The 22,294-nt window shown below is 33.6% G+C and overlaps 2 protein-coding genes across 3 annotated transcripts; one reads left to right on the forward strand and one right to left on the reverse strand.

Annotated features, from left to right (window-relative positions):
• Positions 1–116: 116 nt before the first annotated feature.
• Positions 117–3,833, reverse strand: nkx2.4b (NK2 homeobox 4b). The gene is made up of 2 exons (XM_046836443.1): positions 2,767–3,833; positions 117–1,822 (listed from the first exon to the last, which is right to left on the reverse strand). The coding sequence occupies exons 1-2, from the start codon at positions 3,167–3,169 to the stop codon at positions 1,188–1,190; spliced, it is 1,038 nt and encodes a 345-aa protein (XP_046692399.1). The 5' UTR covers positions 3,170–3,833; the 3' UTR covers positions 117–1,187.
• A 9,905-nt stretch (positions 3,834–13,738) lies between these two features.
• Positions 13,739–19,963, forward strand: pax1b (paired box 1b). 2 transcript variants are annotated; one of them, XM_046835719.1, is made up of 5 exons: positions 13,739–13,930; positions 14,600–15,220; positions 17,212–17,342; positions 18,414–18,582; positions 18,733–19,963. In XM_046835719.1, the coding sequence occupies exons 1-5, from the start codon at positions 13,927–13,929 to the stop codon at positions 18,831–18,833; spliced, it is 1,026 nt and encodes a 341-aa protein (XP_046691675.1). In that variant the 5' UTR covers positions 13,739–13,926; the 3' UTR covers positions 18,834–19,963. The 2 variants fall into 2 exon arrangements, with proteins under 2 accessions (XP_046691675.1, XP_046691676.1); XM_046835720.1 differs by having other exon boundaries at positions 18,467–18,582.
• Positions 19,964–22,294: the final 2,331 nt, after the last annotated feature.

Below are 22,294 nucleotides of genomic sequence, written 5' to 3' on the forward strand. Positions count from 1 at the left end.
AGCTGGAATATTTTCTACTGACGCCTGAATGTGTGTCTGCAAGAGATGCTCAGTTTGCATTTCTCCAGTATGTTTCATCCAGAGCTTAAATATTCATAGGCTCCACATAATAGACAATTATAAATGTAGATCTAGGAGTCGAACACTATTTTAAATGAGAATGGAATAATTAGGTTAATGGACAATTGTCTTCATCTGAAATCAGAAGTCTGCACATTCAGCAGCTGAAATCACTTACGTGTTAACTTCAGTGGTTGATCTGATCATCTCTCCTCTTTCGGTTCAAATTCCTTTTTTTTTTTTAAATGAATTAATATTCAAAAATTCATTTTAAAAAAGCGATTATCGAGAATATCTGAAATATACACATGATGGAATAGCAGGTTTTTTTATTTCCCCCCAACCTAATTAATTATAATGCTAAATTCCTACAGCTTTTTAGTCTGTGGACCAAACCTGAGCCAAAGAAATTAACAAATTGAGTTTTTAAATTTTTTTTGTTAGTCTATTAATTTTAATTATGGATGTTTTATTAGCTTGTAGTGAAAATAAATAAATACATTTTTTGGGGATGAGGAATATCATTAATTTTTTTAATATGAACTATTAAATAAATATGAACCATTTTTCACCACCAATTCCACGTGTAACAAATCAGAGTCGATTAATGGCGCAATATGAATTTATTAAAACCCATAGTATAAATCTCCAGCTAATTGTTTTTTTTCATAACAGTAGATTGATTTCACATTGCTGGGGAAAAAAAGCTGCAAATTATTCAGAAGGGTTTTATTGTTAAATGTAATTTTAGATGTTTCAGTAGGTTTTGCTTAAATTACAAAAAAAAAAAAAAAAGTTGTAAACTGCATAAATTCTCGCGCTGTCGGATGTGTTTTATACTTTGCGTCTAAAAAGTTGAAAGTATCTTACAAAAGGTAGATAAAAGACAGATGTGGAAAATGAATTTTTTTTTTTTTTTTTTTTTATAACCCGGATGTTTATCCAGCCCATTAAACAGTTTGGTTACTCCGATTGTGACATTTTATTTCAGGAGGAATGGAGTCTAAAAAAAAATCCCGACTTTTATACATGTTGAAACGAACTGTTTTCTGGTTCAATTGTTCCCGTAGTCTTTAGGCTTTTTCCCCCGGTCCGGTCCGGTTCGGTTTGGTTTCACGTTTATTCGTTTACCAAGTTCTGCCGTAGAGCAGGTTCGAGCCCGCCATGTTGTACTCCAGAAGGGCGGAGTCCAGGTGCGACAGGCCGCTGAGGTGAGCCCCGTGCAGCGCGGGTGGACTCGGTGTCATTTCATCGAGCTCATCCGCTGCCGACGCTAAAGACTCCACCGTCTGATTCCGTTGCTGAAGCGGAACCGCGGGCACGGCGGCGTGCTGGCCGGAAGTCTGCGTGCCGGTTCCGGTGCCGGTCTGACACGGCTTGCCGTCTTTGACGAGCACAGGCACGTTCACGCGCCTCGGTGAATGCTGCTGCTGCTGCTCGCACGCGTCACCGGCGTCCTGCTGCTGCGGCTCGCGCGCTGCCTTGTCTTTGGCCTGCCGTTTCATTTTGTATCGGTGATTCTGGAACCAGATCTTCACCTGGTTCGGTGTGAGGTGGATCAGACCGGCCAGGTGCTCGCGCTCGGGAGCGGACAGGTAGCGCTGCTGCTTGAATCTGCGCTCGAGCTCGTACACCTGCGCCTGGGAGAAGAGCACGCGACGCTTCCGGCGAGGAGCCGCGTGCAGAGTCACCATCGACTTTGCGTCCATTCCCGCGAGCGCGTTCATGTTCATCGCTGTGGAGGAGCCCATGAATCTGGGAACTTCAAGAGAGATTATTATTAGCAGATGTCGTTTAAGCAAATTAAAACTCAGTGTAGTGCATTTATCAGTCCAGATTAGATTAAATAAGATAAATACACATTTATAAAAAGCGTGGACATTTTACTACATTCGAATTATGAGCAATACTGATGTATCTAATGTCCAAGCTCACGTGCAGACACCTAAACATTAAGACTTATTTTATGTCAATCAGTTATTCACGCGTTATAAAGAACTCCTCGCAGATCCCCAGACGTTTTTAGATGCATAACGTGTGCGTGCATTTTGTTCTGAACCGAATCAAATTAAACGAAAAGGAAAATCCTGGCTCATGATGTTCAATTTAAATAAATTGGCCAGATTTAGAACAGAAGCAGCTGTAGATGAAAATGTATTCTTTGATTGTTTTGCCTCTAGTTGTGTAAAACTTTAATTCGACACACACACACATATATAATTTTTTTTTTATTTAGTGTTATTTTAATTGTTTACAATTGTCTCAAAGCAGCTTCACAGAGATAAAGAGGTTGAAAAGATGTATAATTTTATATAATTATATATAATTTTAGGTTTAAGAAAACAACTTCCCTAAAATTCCTTAAAGGAAGAAACCTTGAGAGGAACCAGACTCAAGAGGGATTATTTCCATTATTATTGAGGTGTGCTTTTCACTGATAATGATATAAATAAAAATAACATGGTGAATATTTAAAGATTTTGATTTGATATATATATTTTTATTTGTTATGATTGTTTTTGTGCACATTATCTTTATATAATAAATACAATGCATGTCTGTGTAGTAGTGCATTGAGTAGTTTGTTGGAATATCTATTTTATATCCATTGGATACTTTTATAGAAAGTTTATATACATACTGTATTTATATATATATATATATATATATATATATATTGTTGTATACATTGTTTTGTGAACTTACGTGCTGCGTAGCGCGGCTCCGGGTTTGCTCCGTACCACGCCGCCGTGGCCGCGCCGCCCCTCACGCTCTCCTGGTAAGTGGGCAGTTCGGCCACAGCGCCAAGGCTTCCGTTACAGTATCCCGCCATGGCCGCGTGTGAGAACTGAGACATGCCTTGCGACACGTGATAAGCTCCGTGGCTCACTGCGTGTTGCTGCTGCTGTTGCTGCTGCTGCTGGTGATGATGGTGATGGTGATGGTGCTGGTGATGGTGCTGATGCTGCGCGCTCTGAGCAGATGGAGGAGGAGGAGGCTGCCGGTAAGCGCCCTCCATGCACGCAAACTTCTTATAACAGCTTTCCTCCAGCGGGCTCAGGATGTCGCTCACGGAGAAAGGCGTGGAGTGTTTTGGGCTCAGGGACATGGTTCGGCGCCCGCTGGCCCCGTCGCGCGCGCGCGCAAAGGCGAGGATCGCGTCTCAGACAGACCGACGCAACAAGAAAGAAGGAAAGAAAGAAAAAAAAAAAGCAAAGAAAATCCCCTCCGCGATGGCGTTTTGTGCGTACGAGTGTGTGTGTGTGCGCGCGCCTGTGTGTGTTTTTGTATATGGGGGGGTTACCAGACTGCACGTTCAAAATGCTCCAAGAGAATCGACGCACTCGGAGGAAAAACCCGTCTTTATCTCACTGCTGGGTTCGTAAACTGCGCGCAAGGCTTACGACAAACACGAGAGGCGGAGCAACAGGGAGGTAAAATAAAACGGACAAAAAGTACCGTGGGCATTACCACCTCGTGGAAATCGTGTGAGTCCTCTGTGGTGCGTTGTTTTTTCATTTGAATTGAGACAAATTCATCATCGTTTACATCTTATATAAAGCAGTGTATTGGAAGATCATCCACAGCGTTTTGTTAACACTGAACTGGTGAAGAGAGCTGATAGTAACCCTGTGATTTTACGCTACACGTGCAGCACATTTAGAGAAGTTCAATCATGAATTCAGAAATCATTTTTACTTTTTAAAATGTATTTCACGTGTTTAAAATTATTTATTTTTATTTTTATTTGATGCACAGGTGTTTTACAATGATTTTTTTAACTAGGGTTTTTTATTTTATTTTTTATTATTTAGGTGTTATACAATGTTTTTGCTCAAAAAAGTAATGTTTCATAAAATGCAGTTTTCAGATGCATTTAAAATGCAGCTTATTGACCAGCTTATTTTATTTACTGTATTATCAATCTGAAGCAGCACACAACAAACATTTTTACATAATATTCCCAAATAACCTCGTTTTTATTGGTCAAAAATGTTTTTAAGAATAATTTGTAAAATCCGAGTGTTCATTCGGTGTTTGATTAGTTATAATTTTCAAAATAATTAGACTAATAAATAAATAAATTAATGCATCGCTGGGAATATTAGTTTGTTATTTATGATTAAATTAAATATATTCTGTTTGATTTGGAGAATTTGTGTGATCTTAAACAACACTTGTGTTGGAGTCTCTCCCAAATAACCCCCACCACACACACACACACACACACACACACACACACACACACACCGACCGCATGGCGCTCTGGATTCCACACACTGCAGAACATAACCACGACGAATTTATCGTGTGTGAGTGTGTGGGTGTGTGAGTGTGTGGGTGTGTGAGTGTGTGGGTGGGTGTTTTAGATGGTGAGAGTGTTACAGCATATAAGATCACGGGAGAGGCGCAGAGAGATTCGGATAAAAAAATGATTCAGGTATTCTTCTTCTCTTTTCTTAACATTTCTTTTCTTGTGTGTTCTTGTGTTCTTTTATTATTCGTTTGAAACGATCTTGTTATAATGGATTTCACAAACAGATATTGTTATTCCTCGGTTTTTCAATGTTCTTCTAATGGAAAGGTTTTGTAGCAAACTAAAAAAAGGTGGCACCGATGGCGTTAAAGCATTTACAGGGTTTAGTGGAAAAACGAACGCACGCGTTAATTCAGTCATCAGAAATGTTTAGTTTAGGTTTAATAAAGTGAGATATAAAAAAAAGCCTCCAAATTATTTTCGACCATATAAACTAGCATCCACATTGATTCTAACGAAGATCAAATCAAAATTTATTTTGTCTTCGATAAGAGTAAAATGCTTCATCTAATCAGATTAAAGCACAAGGAATGCGAGAGAGGAAATGCGAAGGAATTCACAGTGCAAATATAAACAGTAACAGTATTTACACTGAGGGTCTACTGCTATTTTACTGTAAAGTGATGAATATATTCTGCAAGAAATATACAATTTTGTGTATAAGGGCCACTGTACTGGAATGTACTGAAACAACAAATATGTCGTTTTTTTTACTTACTAACTAACTAACTACCTAACTAACTACCTAACTAACTAACTAACTAACTAACTACATCAATTGTTTGTATAATGATACATTAACTAACCAACTAATTAACTAACTACATACAGCAATTGTTTGTATAATGATACATTAAACTCAATAACTAACTAATTAATTAACTAACTACATACATCAACCGTTTGCATAATGATACATTTAACCAACTAACTAACTAACTAACTAACTAACTATATCAATTGTTTGTATAATGATACATTAGACTAAATAACTAACTAATTAATTAACTAACTAACTACATACATTGTTTGTATATTCAATTATGCATTTTATTCAAATGTGTATCATTATACAAACAATTGATGTAGTTAGTTAGTTAGTTAGTTAGTTAAATTAAAATGTATTTATTTTATGTATTTATTATTTATTTATTGTTTTTCTTCAATATATACCCCTTGCTGTAATGACTGATGTTTTAATGCATATGTATTAACTCTTGTTTTCAGTCTTGACACTTGACACTTGTCTCTTCTGTTACAGAGGATTAAAGATATTTTGAATAACTTTAAGACATACATTTTCCATTTCTCATTAGTAAATGGTTCAGCAACATAAACAATATGGAGCCCCAGGAACTTTTTAACAGCGGATGCTCTCTATATTCCTGATTATTTCCACGAACAAAACTGCAGCGAGTTTAGCACATTCAGTCTCAAGCCTTCCACTAGAGTTACTGCATTTTATTAGTATGACGTCATACATTCACTATTATAAATGAATCGGAATTTTTTATTTGCATGCATGTTTGTTTGTGAGCTGGACATCATATCTTTGGCATTAACGGGAATTTTTGAAAATGTACGTTCATTACAGATGAACCAAAAATGGACAATCTGGCAGATGATGGGGGTTAAACCCTGCTAGATTTCATTATTGAGCTCCATTAGATCATCTAATTGCTGATGGATATTTGTGTCCTTGGGCTCCATACACTTCAAATGGCCTTTTGTGTGTGTGTGTGTGTGTGTGTGTGTGTGTGTGTGTGTGTGTGTGTGAAAGTGCCCAGGTGGGCTTCATCTCTCTCTGATGAGGTGAAAATGTCGAGCGCGCGCATGGCCGCCACTTCAATGCGCTTTTCTCTTTTCCGTCCTCCTCCTTTTCTCCAGCAGTTAATGTGATTTAAGGATCGAGTCTGATGCTAATGGAAGTGCAAAAAAAAAAAACGAGCCCACCTTTTTCCTATTCGGAAGTTTTGCTCTCTGATTTTGCTGAGATTATTCTTACAGTATGTATTGGAGTTGCATATATGAGATTGCAATGATTTTATTGCAAAAACTGTAACCATTACATATTGTAAATTGTTTGACCTATGTCTCCAATATAGTTGAATAATTTAGGATGTATTATTGTTTGCTTTTACGTTGCTATTTAAGCAAATGATTAATCAAACCATATAAGCTTTACAATCTGTACGATAAACACGTCTCTAATCTTTTTTCAATTTTCAAATTAGTTTAATTATCCATGCAATAAAGTCTAAAGAGAAAAACAGTTACAAATAATATGACAAATGCAATAAAAATAAAAGTTTTTAGGAAAAGTTATATTACACACACATACAAACACACACAAAAGATTTATAGTTTACATTATTACCAGTGCAGAAATACTACTTTGTTCATAGTTTTAAGTCAATAATATATTCAGTCTTACCTTATGTTAAACATGATCTAAATATCTTTTTAAATCATGAAAATGTATTCTCTACATTTCTAGATATATATTTATGTTACATATAATTTACATCATTTATAATATATAATAATATATATTTATATTTGTCCATTTAAATTTCGTTTCATCTACCAACAAGCCACCCATCTTCTATTTATAATGGAGATCAGATCTTTGCTCCAATAAAACTGCTACTGAATATTAAGCTAAATCATGATCACATTTCTTTTGCTGTGGTTTTTATATACCCCCCCCCCCCCCCCCACCCCTTTTCCTGCCTTGATCTCTAATTAATAACCTTTCTAATTTTCTCTTCCTCTTCTGTCTCTCTTTTTTCTGTATCTGGCCCCTATGCTAAAAATGTAATCCTGCATATTTGTGAAGTGCAGTAGGCCAAGCAGCTGTGTTTCCTCTGCACACACTCAGTCCTTTTTCACCACCTTGTTGTCCAGACGCTGACAAAAACAAGTTTATAGACTCAAAATAAAATGGCACAAACAGTTTGTATTAATTGTTGTGTCTTGTGTTATTATGTTTTGTGTTATTGTGTTATTCCTGTTCAGATCTTTTACTGTGAGTGTATGCTTTAGTTGAGAATTAAACAAAACATGATTAGTCTGCTCTTACAGGAAAATGATCAATGACTGTGCAGTGTGAGGAATCCTCATATCAAGTCAAGTCAAGAAGCTTTTATTTTCATTTTAATCATATATAGCTGACGCAGTACACAGTGAAATAAAACAACGATCCTCCAGAGCCCTGATGCTGCATACAACAACAATCACAGAAAACACAGGGCTAAGGACTAGTAAGTGTCCTCGCCAAAAAAAGTGCATGTGTGCAACCTGGTGCAAACAGTACAAAGACAACACAAGACAGTGCAAAGACAACAGAAGACAGTGCAAAGACAACAGAAGACAGTGCAAAGGCAACACAAGACAGTGCAAGACAGCGCAAGACAGTGCAAAGGCAACAGAAGACAGTGCAAGATAACACAAGACAGTTCAAAACAACACAAGACAGTGCAAGACAACACAAGACAGTGCAAGACCAGACATAACAGTGCAAAGACAACACAAGGCAGTGCAAGACCACACAAGACAGTGCAAAGACAACAGAAGACAGTGCAAGACAACGCAAGACAGTGCAAAGGCAACACAAGACAGTTCAAGACAACACAAGCCAGTTCAAGACAACACAAGACAGTGCAAAGACAATACACAAAACACAAAATAGCTCTGCCAGTAAACCTGTTGTAATGAGACAAAGTGAACAGTAGCAAAAATATGAGGCAGAGCTTATGTCAGTTCTTTTTCCAATAACAGCACTGGTCTATTCCTCCTATTCCACAGCAAATTGAAAAGATTTTTTTAGACACCACCATTGTGAATCAGTTATAGACACATTTAAGGTCTGAGGAACGAGGAATTATTATTACTCATATTATAACAACAATAAACAGATGTTTCCTCACCTGCAGAAAACATCACCATGTAAACCCTTTTGTTGTCTACAAACCTTTTGCCCATCTCAGATTGATATATCACTGCTTTATAGTTTAAAATGTTTTTACACCAAATTACAATTTAAATAAAAAAAATAATTGCTGGTCAAAAAGCTGGTCTTTACAGCTGCTTACATTTTACACATCACACACACTTACAATTTTACAAGATTATTACTAATAAATATTTATATGTTTATTGTTAAAAATAAAGGTGTACACAAAAAATATTTTTATTTCATGCATTATTTTTAATCTTCATTCACAATCCATTTACTTTCATTATTTATATATATATATATATATATATATATATATATATATATATATATATATATATATATATATATATATATATTCCAAGTGGTAAAAATATATATAAATAAATATATAAATAAAAAAAAAAAAAAAATATATATATATATATATATATATATATATATATATATATATATATATATATATATATATATATATATATATATATATATTTTTTTTTTTTTTTATTTATTTTATTATTATTATTATTATTTTTTTTATTTTTTTTTTTTTACCACTTTTCATGCATGGGAATATTTAAAGAAACAGTCTCGGGCTTTATTTGTTCAGAAAACCGTACATTTTATACGTTTTCTAGCCCCCATCAATTCATTGTTATCATTTCTTAAACCCATAACTAAGTAACGTGTTTAGAGTTCATGTGTTTTCTATATAAAAAACAACCATTTATTGCTGGGGTGGTACCACCAATTACTCTGTCATTTACTTACACATATGAACAAAATGTGCTTTACTATGACTCAAAATAAATACTGTATAATTATTGTAAACAGGACAATTCTTTAATAATGCACTATATCCACATGTAAAGACTCAAACTGAAAGTAAGCTTAATACCACACCAGGAAAGGTACACTTTTTACCGGATGAGAGTGTATGCACTGTATATTTAAATATTTAACTAAAACTATATAAAACAAAAAAACCTTAACAATAGTAATAATGTAAAGATTCATAGAAACAGCTAATGGCCTTTTTTCTTTCTTTTTTTTTTTTTTACAATTTATTTTTCTTTCTCTTTTGCCTTTTTTGAATATAGCCCACATTTACACTTTCATGCTTCGGAGTTCGAATAATCCACTAATGCCAAAAAGTAAGGAAGAAAATACCAAAAAGGGAAATCCCGGGTGCTTTTCACGATTTTTAATGTTACTGTGTTTATAACTTACACACATCTGTCTTTATATGTATATTATTTAGTGTTTTATACCTGAGAATGTCTGACTGCAAGGTCAGCCAAGGACGAAACACTGCTATACACGTCTACACTGCCCTCTCGTGGTAAGTGTTGGTATTGCAGAATAGTTTAAGGATTATATTTAGGTTAATTAAGTCCTTACAAAGCGACCTGTGTTAACAAGAGCTATAATATAATATAATATAATATAATATAATATAATATAATATAATATAATATAATATAATATAATATAATATAATATAATATAATATAATATTAAAGGTTTTTTATCTTTAAAATATATATTTCAATGTAGTGGTTAGCATTTGTCATCATGTCTCCAACATTGTGTGTGTGAAGATTACATGTATATAAGTTCCACATACTCTGGGTTTCATATCCATAATAGGAAATAAATAGTTTTTTGTATCTGTATGTGATGAAAGGTCAAGAGACAGCAAGCCTAAGCTATGATTTTTACATTTACTGTAAATTGCTACACAACAAATTGGGGGAGGTATATATATTTTTTGGAGACGATACCATCCACTGTCTTCAACCCCTTAAAAGATGATACTCATCCATGCTGCTTTGCAGCTGCATTTAAATTAAACATAAAAGTTAAAAACCCTGTCCACTTGCAATTAAAAACACAGATCAGCTCATTACACATGATAACAGTGGAGTCACCTCTCATAAAAACAAATAAACATCAAGCATTCAGACTTTGTCAATTCACATAGGCGATGGTCCAAGTTACTTCAAGTGCAGTTTTATCTTTATTACTATTAAGTATCGATTTCTACTTTACTTACTTCTATGTACCATGTTAGAGTTTTGTTCTTATCTAATGACATTCTGTGCCTGGGTATATGAACACTTTGTTTGTCTTGTTTACTTATGACTTCTGTGTCTGTTTGTATATATTTGTAGACCCGGTTCTTGGGTAAAATAACAAAAAAAGGTCTGTCCAAGTTAATGAGGAAATCTTCTTTAATCTTGTTTGTGGACACCTGACCATAATATATGTATGTTTTTTGATCATCCCATGAAATAGTTATTTCCCATTTGCTGTTATTATAACCTCCACTCTTCAGGGGAAGAAATATTTGAGGTTAGAGCTCTATAGGCCACTCAAGATCTTCCACTCCAACCCATGTAAACCATATGTTCATTGAGCTCTTTTTGTCTTTTTATACACAGAAGCATTGTTAACTGGTTTAGGTAAATTAGAATAAAGTGAAAAAGACTTGTGGTGTCACTCTAATCAGCTAATGAACTTCAAAAACCTGTTAAGGTTTCCTGAGCTTTTAAATGGAGTCTCAGTCTGGTTCAGGCTAGACAATCATGGGGGAAGACTGCTGACTTGACAGTTGTCCAGAAGAGGATCATTGACTCCCTTCACATGGAGGATAAGACTCAAAAGGTTATTGCTAAAGAAGCTGACTGACCTTCCAAGTATTGAGAACATATACAGTAAATAAACATACTTTCTAAAAGGCCAACAATTCATTTAAAAAATATTTTGGATTGGTTTTATGAAATGTATAATTATGAAATATTCTAGTTTTTTTTTAAAAAGTGAATTGGCGGGTTTTTGTTAATTGCGAGCCAAAAATCAAAAGAAATTAAAAGAAATAAACACTTGAAATACATTAGTCTGTGTGTGATGAATCTATATAATATACCAGTTTCACTTTTGTATTGAATTACTAAAATAAATCAACGTTTTAATGAAACTCTAAGTTATTGAGATGCACCTGTGTGTATATACACATACAGTGTATGTTGCTTGTCCTGCTCCTGTAACTGGTGTAGTAAAACCGCAAATGTGCACGACTTATATCTGTCCACAAGAGGGAGCATTTGCATAAGGCAGGGCAACTCAGTTACAACTCAGTTCAGTACACGTATACTATATAAACACTGTATACTAACACACACACACACACACACACACACACACACACACACACGTATATATATATATATATATATATATATATATATATATATATATATATATATATATATATATATAGTTTTTCTGAGCACTTCGAGAAAACATTCGTATATGGAGTTTTTTATAATTCTGTAATATGAAAACAATAGAAATGTGTATGTTAATTATACACACATTACATGTCATGCACGGTAAAATATAAAGAATTTGGTTCTATGTGTGGTTTAAACAGTTAAATGTTTTTTTTTTTTTTTGCTATAACTCATAAATGTTTGTATTTATCACGCTTTACTATAATCTTGCACTATAGCACGTGTAAAGCAGTGTTCATTAAAGCAGTGTTCATTAGTTCTGTCCATCGTGTCCAACACATTTTCATGTATTTTGAATTGAGAAAAATCTCTCTAATGACACGTGATTGATTGTGTTTATTGTCCTGATCAAAGCCGCTCATTAAATCGGGATAGACTCCACATCAGACTGAACAGGAATACAAACATTCACAATTCTGAATTATTAAAGAGGTAAAGCCCTCATTCAAAGCAAATACAATAATATCGTTAAATATCGCGATGTGTTTATTGTACAATATCTGTCCAGATTTATTTTAAAACTATAAGGAAATGGAATATAATAAATGTCTCCTCTTCAAAAATGAACATTGTAGATAGATAGATAGATAGATAGATAGATAGATAGATAGATAGATAGATAGATAGATAGATAGATAGATAGATAGATAGATAGATAGATAGATAGATAGATAGATGTCAAGTTTTCCGAAATCAAAAGTGCAAACTGAATGTAGCCCATTTATAATAGTTTTATTATGGTCGTATTTGATGATAGTGATATAGCTTGTTGATCTACAGATCTAAACAGTTTAGTCCAGTTTTAATTGTATAGAGCATTTGACAATGGATATTTTCCCAAAACAGCTTTACAGTGATAAATAGTTTAAAAAATTATGTTTAACCCTTAGTTTATCCGTAATGAGCAAACCAGTAGAAGGAACCTTGAGAGGAACCAGACATAAAGGGAACCCATCCTCATCTGGGTGGTACCGAATGTCCATTTATTATAGTTCCGTTATAGTTAAGATGCTGTCTAGTATTTTACAAACCTCAGTCATTGTGATAGACTGTTTATATTAAATTACAATTCAGATCCATTCTCATAGTTCTTTAATTGCTCAGTAACCTCATGGATCTTTAGGCTGTTCATGTGGAACCATCCTCAGCTGCACAGAGCGATCAGGAACTACACTCCTTCCAGAGGTCGGGGGTCGGGATGAATCAAGTAGATACGAAAGGAAGAAGGATACTACTCAGTGGTACCTTCAGATATATAAATTAATAATGAATTAATAATAATAATAATAATAATAATAATAATAATAATAGCAACAATTAAATAGTAAAAATAACAATAACAATAATAATAATAATAATAATAAAAACAACAATTAAATAAAAAATAAATAAAAAAATAATAATATAATTGTAAAATAATATTATCTGTACACGTTTTACACATTTCTGCTCTACTTCTCTTACAATAAAGAAGCATCGCGGTTTATGGTTAAAAGTCAGCTCCATTCTAAGCACTTGACTCTAGTCTTCCTTGTTTTGTTTTGTTTTTTGTTTTTTTCGTATGAAGGCCGCGTTTTGTGAGCCACGCATGCGCATGCGCTCTCACGTTCTCGAGTTTGCCAAGGACCCAGGAAATTATTTATTTATTTATTTATTTTGTAGTTTGCGCATGCGTGGATCAAGTGAGCACGGCCACTCCATTAACTGTCTGGAGTCTGGAGACATGTTAGACTTTACAATCAGTATTTTGAAAAGTTATGTTTCGAAGTGGCAAAAATAGTAATTATTAACATATATTCATTTACAATATTTATTTATCATGTGGAAAAAGTATACATAAGAAAAGAATGACTAAGATGCCTTCTCTGGAAGAAGAACAAGAGGTTGATTAATTATCAATTATAAATGATGCACAATGAGCAGTGCTCTCTTTCTTTCATTAGAACTGATAAATCCCCGGTGTTTGTCCTTGTTGCTGCTGCTGCTGCTGTATTACCCTGTGTTTTTGGAGCAGAATGAGTGCAAAATGAGTGCAAAAGGAAGTGTGATGAAGAGTCTGGGCTGAAGGGAGGAGTTTAATCCTCGCAAAAACACACCGGCCGCTGTGTTGGGAGATGTGTGCAGTTCCTCTGGATACAGTAGCAGTGACAAGTGCAGGTCTGACAAAACAAGAAGAAGAAGAAGAAGGAGAAGAAGAAGAAAAGAAGAAGGAGAGCAAGAAAAGAAGAAGAAGCTATTCTTTTTAAATGTGGACAAAGTCAGAATAAAGACTGAACCCCTAAAAGTCTCTGCAAATGGGTAAGTGTTATTATTATATATGTTAATATTCCATTGAAAAGGTGTAAATGAAAATAAAAATGTAATGGCGTAATTAATGCAAATTTGTTAAAAATATTTATTTTATTATTTTATGCCTATGTATGCTTAAGATCTCTATATTTTACAGTTATGTTTAGAAATGTTCTCTTTTTAATGCAACTTAATTGCAGTCACTATATAACATTTAGTTTTGTAATTGTTTAGACAAATTAAAACACTTTTACAACATCTGCTATTGTTCAATCAAAGGAAGTGGAGATTTTTGTGCTGTGTTGTATGAAATATAAAAAATACGAAATTGTCTATTTAGTCCTATAAAGTTAATAACTTGTTGTGCATAGTAGTAGGTTTGCCTACAAATGAGTAGAAACTGGAAAAAGGCACTGAATTATTAATGCCAGGTTACTATTATAAAAGATTAGTTCAATAGCCCTATGTCTAAATCTTAAATATTGATGACCACCATGTGGAGTTTATTATTATTATTATTATTATTATTATTATTATTATTATTATTATTATTATTACTATCAGTATTATTATTATTACTATTATCATTATTATTATTATTATTATTATCATAATCATCAATATAATTATTATTTATTATTATTATTATTATTATCATCATTATTATTATTATTACAGAGCAGCCGTCGTACGGAGAGGTGAACCAGCTGGGCGGTGTGTTTGTGAACGGGCGGCCTCTTCCCAACGCCATCCGGGTGCGGATCGTGGAACTCGCGCAGCTCGGAATTCGCCCGTGCGACATCAGCCGCCAGCTGCGCGTCTCTCACGGCTGCGTGAGCAAGATCCTGGCGCGTTACCACGAGACGGGTTCGGTGCTGCCGGGGGCCATCGGGGGCAGCAAGCCGCGCGTCACCACACCCAACGTTGTGAAAAGCATACGGGAGTATAAGCGCGCGGACCCGGGCATGTTCGCGTGGGAGATCCGGGACCGGCTGCTGTCCGACGGCGTGTGCGACAAGTACAACGTGCCGTCGGTGAGCTCCATCAGTCGCATCTTGAGGAATAAGATTGGGAACCTGTCGCAGCCTTTACAGCACGAGGGCGGTGTCGGCGTTAAACCTCACGCCCCGCCGATTCCTTACAGCCCGGTGTGTGCTTACTCTTACCCCAACGCCATCTCACCTACCGGCGCAAAACTCGGTGGACCTCACGGCGTCGGGGTCGGTCTGTCCCGGGCCTGGCCTTCTGTACACACCGTCAGCAACATCTTAGGGATACGAGCTTTCATGGACCACTCAGGTAAGTTCTGCTTTGTTCGTTTATTCATTCAGTCAAATGCATAATGACAAATAGACGAATGCAGAAAACAAAATAGATAGAAAATGTAATTAATAAATAATAAATCAGAATGACAAATATGGAAAATGTTTTATTTGGGGGGAAAAATTAGAAATGAGAAAAATGCAATTTTAATTAAAATAGAACACGTGAAAAAACCAAAATGTTCAGTGACCCTTTTTAATACAAAATCATATTTCAGTTCTAACAATTTTTAATAGTTATATGTTGGAGTAAGTTGCTGCATCTATCTTTATCTGACGTGATGATGATGATGATGATGATGATGATGATTACTACCATTTCTACTATATGGTGGTGTGTTAATGCAATATGGGAAAGCCAGTAAATAAACATGACCAGATGATATGGTATAAACTGATTAATCACTGTATAACTATCGTTAGTGTGATAAGTGTATAAGTGTCTGTTAGGTGTAACAGCTAATGTTTAGAAAAGTGTGTTATAATTTTCAGAATAATAGGGAAAGCGCGTAAGTGTAAGCCAAATTGACTGCGTATGAGTGGTAGGGAAGTGAGCAGTGTGTTAGATGAAACAGAGTATAGATTGATAAGGGTCTGTGATAATAATCTTTCAGCATGTTAAATATATAAACTATATATAGTGTATAAGTAATTACATATGGTAATAATGAAAAATAAACTAGAGAACATTTGGGATAATATGTTAGGGCAACTGGAAAGTCAAGTCAAGTTTATCCCTTTGTGTGTGTGTGTGTGTGTGTGTGTGTGTGTGTGTGTAGCCTAGCGTCCCACCCATGCGGAATTCCCAACTCATGCCCTGTGTTCCCGGGACAGACTCCAAATCCAAAATTGAACTTGACCATGATAAATCGCTTTATGAAGATAAATGAATAAATTGTAGAAGTAGATTTAAAGAAACTCTAATTATGAAAACTGAACAAAGAAATGCTATGGGAACAAGGCTATGTGTGTGTTAATCCGATAATACAAAATAATATATTTCATCAACTCACATGTAAACGGTTTGAGTCTTTAGGCATCTCATCACCACAATTTACAAAAAAAAAAATGTTTTCTTCCGTATGATGAACATAAATTATTTTCGTTTTTTTACAACTTGTGCAGTAATAAAAAATCTAATAAATTGTCATGTAGCCTAGAACAACCATTAAAATCCGATTTTGACATTTTAGTTTTATATTCATTGTCAATATAATAATAATAATAATAATAATAATAATAATAATTATTATTATTATTATTATTCATTGTTTCTAAACAGTATTAGTTGTTATTAATAGTAATAATAAGAATTATTATAATAATAAGAGTTAACATTAAAATATTAATGTTATTATTATTATTATTATTATTAACAAGTTATAGTAAAATTAATAACCATTCAAAAGCCTTAAGCAATCTTAGTCATTTTTAGATCAACCTATTAGTAGCATTACAGCGCCCTGATTGGGATTTTTAATTATTAATTGTTTCTAAATAGTTTTAGTTGTTATTAATAGAAATAATAAGAAGAAGAAGAAGAAGAAGAAGAAAAAGAAGAAAAAGAAGAGTTAATATTGAAATATTACTGTTATTAATAGTTAATGATTATTATTATTATTATTATTATTATTATTATTATTATTATTTACAATTTATCGTAAAATTACAAACCATTTATAAACCTAAAGTAATCTTCGTAATTTTTAGATGAAATTAAAAATAGCATAACAGTGCCCTGATTATGATTTTTCTTAGAACTATATTCTATATTAATGCATTTATTTATATTTACTTTAGTAGCTTCTTTTTACAGTTTCATGTAGCACTAGTTTAATTGTGTAGTGTTATTTGATGTTGTTATAGTTTCAATAGTAAGTCTATAAACAAATGAACGTATACTTCAACATATTTTAATGCAGCCTACATATTTACATGAATGAAAATGTTGCTTGATTCCCCCAATAGCCATCACTGGACCTGATGGATATCAGCAGAAAATGGAGGAGTGGCCATGTGTGAACAGAACTTCATTTCCGTCTCATGCAGTTAATGGCATTGACAGATCACCAGTAGATACGGATATTAAATACAATCAGGTAACTCTTGCATTTCAATCTGTTTGTTTTTTTCGAATTCTTTAAGCAAACTTTATGCCAGTCTAACATTTGTATAAATTATGACTGATCGATCGTGGTTGCTAGAACCATTTCAGAAAAAGAACAAGCTAAGAGTTAACAAGCTATAGCTTACAGTAATTTATTTTAATTTATATATCTCATATATCTATCTGTAGCATTTTCTATCTACATCAATCTGCAGCGAAACTATAGGGTAACTATATATTTTTGTTTGGTTTAGCATTTGGTCCCTTTAACAACATTGTTGATGGGACCAAATGCTGAACAAAATAAAAATGTATAGTCCCAAATGCTAAACCAAATGAAAAATATATAATAAAATTAAAAAAAATAAAAAATAATGATATAATAATATAAAAATAATAAGAATTTTCTTAAGCTGTTGCTGGTAAAATTGTGACCTGAAATGTAAAATTCTAGTTCTATAGTATTCTGGCTTTTATTGACAAAATAGAATTAATTTGCTGAATATTTCAATAACTTCTGAAACAACAAGAAGCTCATATCCAAGAGCATAAAGTGAGATGCAGACATCACTCACAATTTGATGAACTCTCTTGTACATTTGGTCAGGACTTACCCGTGTGGGTGTCATTGTGGTTGTTAGGTGATAAGTAGTGATGCCATGATAAGTAGTGCAGGTGTTAATCAAATAGATGTAAATCCAGTAAATGTTAACCCAGTACCATGAACATTCATTCATATCTATTATTTTGTGTGTGTAAAATAAAAAAGTTTGCTTATTTGGTGCTTTTTTGTGTGTGAGCTATGATATTAGTTATTGCTGATGTGTAGTAATAAGTTTGCTCATTTGAAAAAAATTCATTATTACTAATCTAAATTTGTTGAAAAGATAAGTCTCAAATTACTAGCTCTAGCACCGTTTTGTTTTTACTTACCCAAAACTTGGGTGGTTGTGTGTTTATATTGCAATATACTTACTGTACCTCCTGACCTTCATTCTGGTCACTGCTAGACCTTCTTTAAGATTCCAAACTCAAACTAATGGTGTATTCATGTCTCTGACAGTCTCCCTCGAGTCTTAGTGGATATATGCCCCCCTGCCCCTATTCTTCCCCCAGTCAATGCGGGGTGTACGGGGGAAACTATGGGCATCACTGGCAGCCCCAGGGAACAGGCCTGGCACATAATGACTCCCACCTTCACACTGCTATGAACTTCAAACCTCCATCAGATGGTGAGTTCTAATATGCATTGGTTTGTTTGGGTCTTATGCATGCGGGATAATACATCCAAACTCACAAAAAAAAAAAAGTTGTTGGAAAAAACAGAGATGGCATGAAGGACATATTTATTTATCTAAACTTCCCCCTCATTTGGATTGCAGTGGCAGACAGAAAACCTCCCAATCCCCTGATTAAGCAGCAGCAGCAGCATGAGGCACTGAGCAGCATTCACAGCCTGGCCTTACCCACCTCAGCCTCATAAACATGAACACACACAAACACCCACAAAAGAGCAAACACACACGGATCTGCTGTTGTCCTAATTTAAATAGTAAGTAAATCCATGCAGTGAAACTCTAAATTGATTTATAAAAGTACACCAGCGCAGGTTATTATATCATCTTCTCTATATATATCAAAACATTAGTGACTGAAGACAATGCAACAATCATTTTCTCCTGAAACAACCCTGGTCACCTCATTCATTAATATTTGTATTAGAGGAAAGAAATACCGTAGATTTTTAATTTATCTACAGTAATTAAATAAAGCTAGATGCTGCTAGTTATTAGTCTCAAATTAATACAAGCGTTCAATACAGGCTAAAATATTAATAGACTGTCACTATGTTTTTTAGTCCTGTAATAAAAGCCTAATAGTTTACCGTCTGTTTGGTACCGGGCACATGCAGTGTGTCTATACAAGACATGACAAATAAAAAATTATGAAAACCAAAAGCATAATTAGGATGTAGACAAATTGGTCAAAAAACACCTGGTTGTCAAATCAGGCCCCAACAATGAACCAGCAATTATACAAGCAATTTATATAAATATATATACATATAAAAAGGTGACATTTAAAGCTGCAGTCTGCGCTGAATGATATTAAATTTGTTCAATTTTAAATAGTTCTCCTAATTTCTGTCTTCAGCAGAAGGAACATTCAGGATATCAGAGAAAATGGGTTATTAAACTAACTAAGAAGTGAGATGGTTGAAATCGGTAATTAATTTAATTTTCATAGCTGGAACTGTGGACCACAGTTGATTTCTGCAATATTTGCAGTGAGTTTTTGTTGCTTTAGACATACCTTTTTTTGTTTTTTTGTTTTTTTAAAATGTAATTAAATATGAATGATACAAATACAATGCAATTGGTGTTGAATATGACAAATGTATGACAGCCTGTTTCTTGATTTAGATTAAAATAATCTATTATTAAGTATACAATTTTACCTAATGATACATACACACTGTTAATTGTAGGCTAAATAAAGATAATAAAAATGAAACTTTTTTTTTTTTTTATTGTGAAGCCCACAACGAAATCCTAGTTATATTATTTATAGTCAAAATCCATCTGTGTTTAATAAACGCATGTTCAAAAGAAATTGACTTTTGTGATTTTTCTCCTCCAACAAAGTCAAAATGCTTTGCAAAAATGTGTGTGCAGTTCAAGAAATATATTTTGTACAACATTTAATATTTAAGATTTTATGATAACACATTTTTGATTATGTCAAATGACTGAGTAAAATAATGCAGTACAATATAAGTATTACTTACCTTTATTTGTAATTTATAAACTCAGATAAAAAAACTTTTTAAAAGTGCTAAAAACAAGAAAGTAAATAAAATAAATAAATAAAAAAATAAGTAAAAGCAGTAAAATATATAAATTTAGTGATACAGACTATATAGACATATTACAAATAATTTGTATATTATAATAATAATTAAATAATAATAATAATAATAATAATAATAATAATAATAATAATAATAATAATATTTTATTGTTTGTCTTTATTTTCGTCTTCGCAGCAAACAAACAAACTTGCAATTATAATGGGTTGGTTTATTATTATAATTACTATTATTATAATTATTATTATTTAAAATAAATAATTAGTTCATTACTTTTGAAGGTGGAAAATTCGTGGAAATTTGTGCTGAAATTAAATATCCTTTTCCCAAACGCATCTTTTATGTCGCTTTTTGGGAAATATCTCTGGATATCTCGGATTTGACATAAATAAGAATCAGTTCTTTTAACAGCTGACAGACAACAGCCGTCTGTGCTTTTACACACAAAGCGTGGAATGAGACTAAAGCAGGCTTTAATAATGAGAACACGCGCACACACACACGCACGCACACACACGCACGCGGGCACGCGGACGCGCAGTCACACGTAACACACACACTTTCTAAATGTGCGCTAATTAATTGGAAAATAACACGAATAGACACAGTGTGTGAGACTATTTAGCAAGTCTGATAAGAAGCATTTAATTAAATATAAAAAATTTTGGTTTTACACCGAAAATATACATTCCTATGGAGTTGTTAAATAAAAAATTAATGAATGAAAAAAAAAAAATCTAATTCAAGCTTAAATAATGTTGTTAATATTATAAAGCAATATAATTTCAGAAGGTTGATATGGAAAAAAGTTATACTGATAATACTATAATAGAATTCAATAAACTATATTTTACATAATATTATGACAAGTAAAATGACATAAAAGCTTAAATGTTTGCACAGTAAATGTAATAAAGTGTGTAGAACAAAATATATTTGATATGTGCAATATGAAATACAATATTCATAGATTTCGTGAAAAATACTGGTAATATTTTTGTAACTAAGAGTCATTTTTTAGGTTTAATCTAAATATGACTGCCATTAGTCAAATTTCAGAGCACTGCCAACAGTTCATATATCATAATATGACATGAAAAACACTTAGAGTTCAGTTTGTGCGTTTGTTAACCTGCACAGGAGGAAGCAAGTCGTCAAGCTCCATTCTTCAGGCTCTCAAAGGTCAACTGGGTGTTTGTTCTGACTACTCTGGTAGCCTATAGCTAATGGGAGGTGTAAACTGACCCAAGAGTAAACAGCTCTAACTGAACAGGGGCATGCCTTCACATGGCAAAGAAAGCCCAGGTAAATAATGACCTCAAAATAGGAAGCAACACAAAGGCTTATACGCCTGAGACAGATTACGGTTCTTTGGAGTCGCAATGTAAATATCTGCTGAGCTGCTAAGAATGCAGAGGATGATTTCAAACACCTTGTCATATAGTGCTATGAGATGATGTCTTATGAGTTTTTTTTTTTACATCACCTACAATGCACACATTTCTAATTATTTTGCAATAAGTTGTGAAAAATTATCATTGGATTGATTTGGGTGTGTTTTCTGATCATGCGATCGAGTGTTATTGCATTATAACAGATGTTCTGGCACATGGTTTAAACTATCTAAGAGTGTGTGTGTAGTCATTTTCTTGAAAGTGCCATCTTGCCAGAAGTTCTGAGCGACTTAAAACTTTTATCAGGGGTCAGGAGCAGTCTTGCACATAATGCAGTGTCAATTTTTTTTTTCTTTTTTGAATGAAATGAAATTTCATTTCATTATATTCTATTTTTCACTTGTTTTCATTTTATTCCCTTAAAATCTGGGAGAAGTTGTTACTAAATATAAATGACACAAAGATTTATTTCAAGAGATCAAGGTCTTTATAAAAAAATTATTAGTGTACATTTGAGGTTGATTTTTTGACGTTTGTGTTTTTAAAAGATTCATGAAACGCTAGAAAATAAAGGATCATACCGAACAAATGATATTGTCATACTTACATGTTTTGCTACAGTTTACTTTTAGTGGATAATTAACAATCATCATTCATTCTGTGTGTGTGTGTGTGTGTGTG

The sequence above is a fragment of the Silurus meridionalis genome, chromosome 23, assembly GCF_014805685.1.
Source record: "Silurus meridionalis isolate SWU-2019-XX chromosome 23, ASM1480568v1, whole genome shotgun sequence".
NCBI classification, from domain to species: Eukaryota; Metazoa; Chordata; class Actinopteri; order Siluriformes; family Siluridae; genus Silurus; species Silurus meridionalis.

Excerpts from the sequence above, each read along its gene's own strand:
- pax1b (XM_046835719.1), top strand. Across the intron at positions 15,221-17,211 it reads AGCTTTCATGGACCACTCAG|CCATCACTGGACCTGATGGA; the intron begins GTAAGTTCTGCT and ends TTCCCCCAATAG. Across the intron at positions 17,343-18,413 it reads CGGATATTAAATACAATCAG|TCTCCCTCGAGTCTTAGTGG; the intron begins GTAACTCTTGCA and ends TGTCTCTGACAG.
- nkx2.4b (XM_046836443.1), bottom strand. The coding sequence starts at position 3,169 with ATGTCCCTGAGCCCAAAACACTCCACGCCTTTCTCCGTGAGCGACATC. Across the intron at positions 1,823-2,766 it reads GGAGCCGCGCTACGCAGCAC|TTCCCAGATTCATGGGCTCC; the intron begins GTAAGTTCACAA and ends TCTCTCTTGAAG.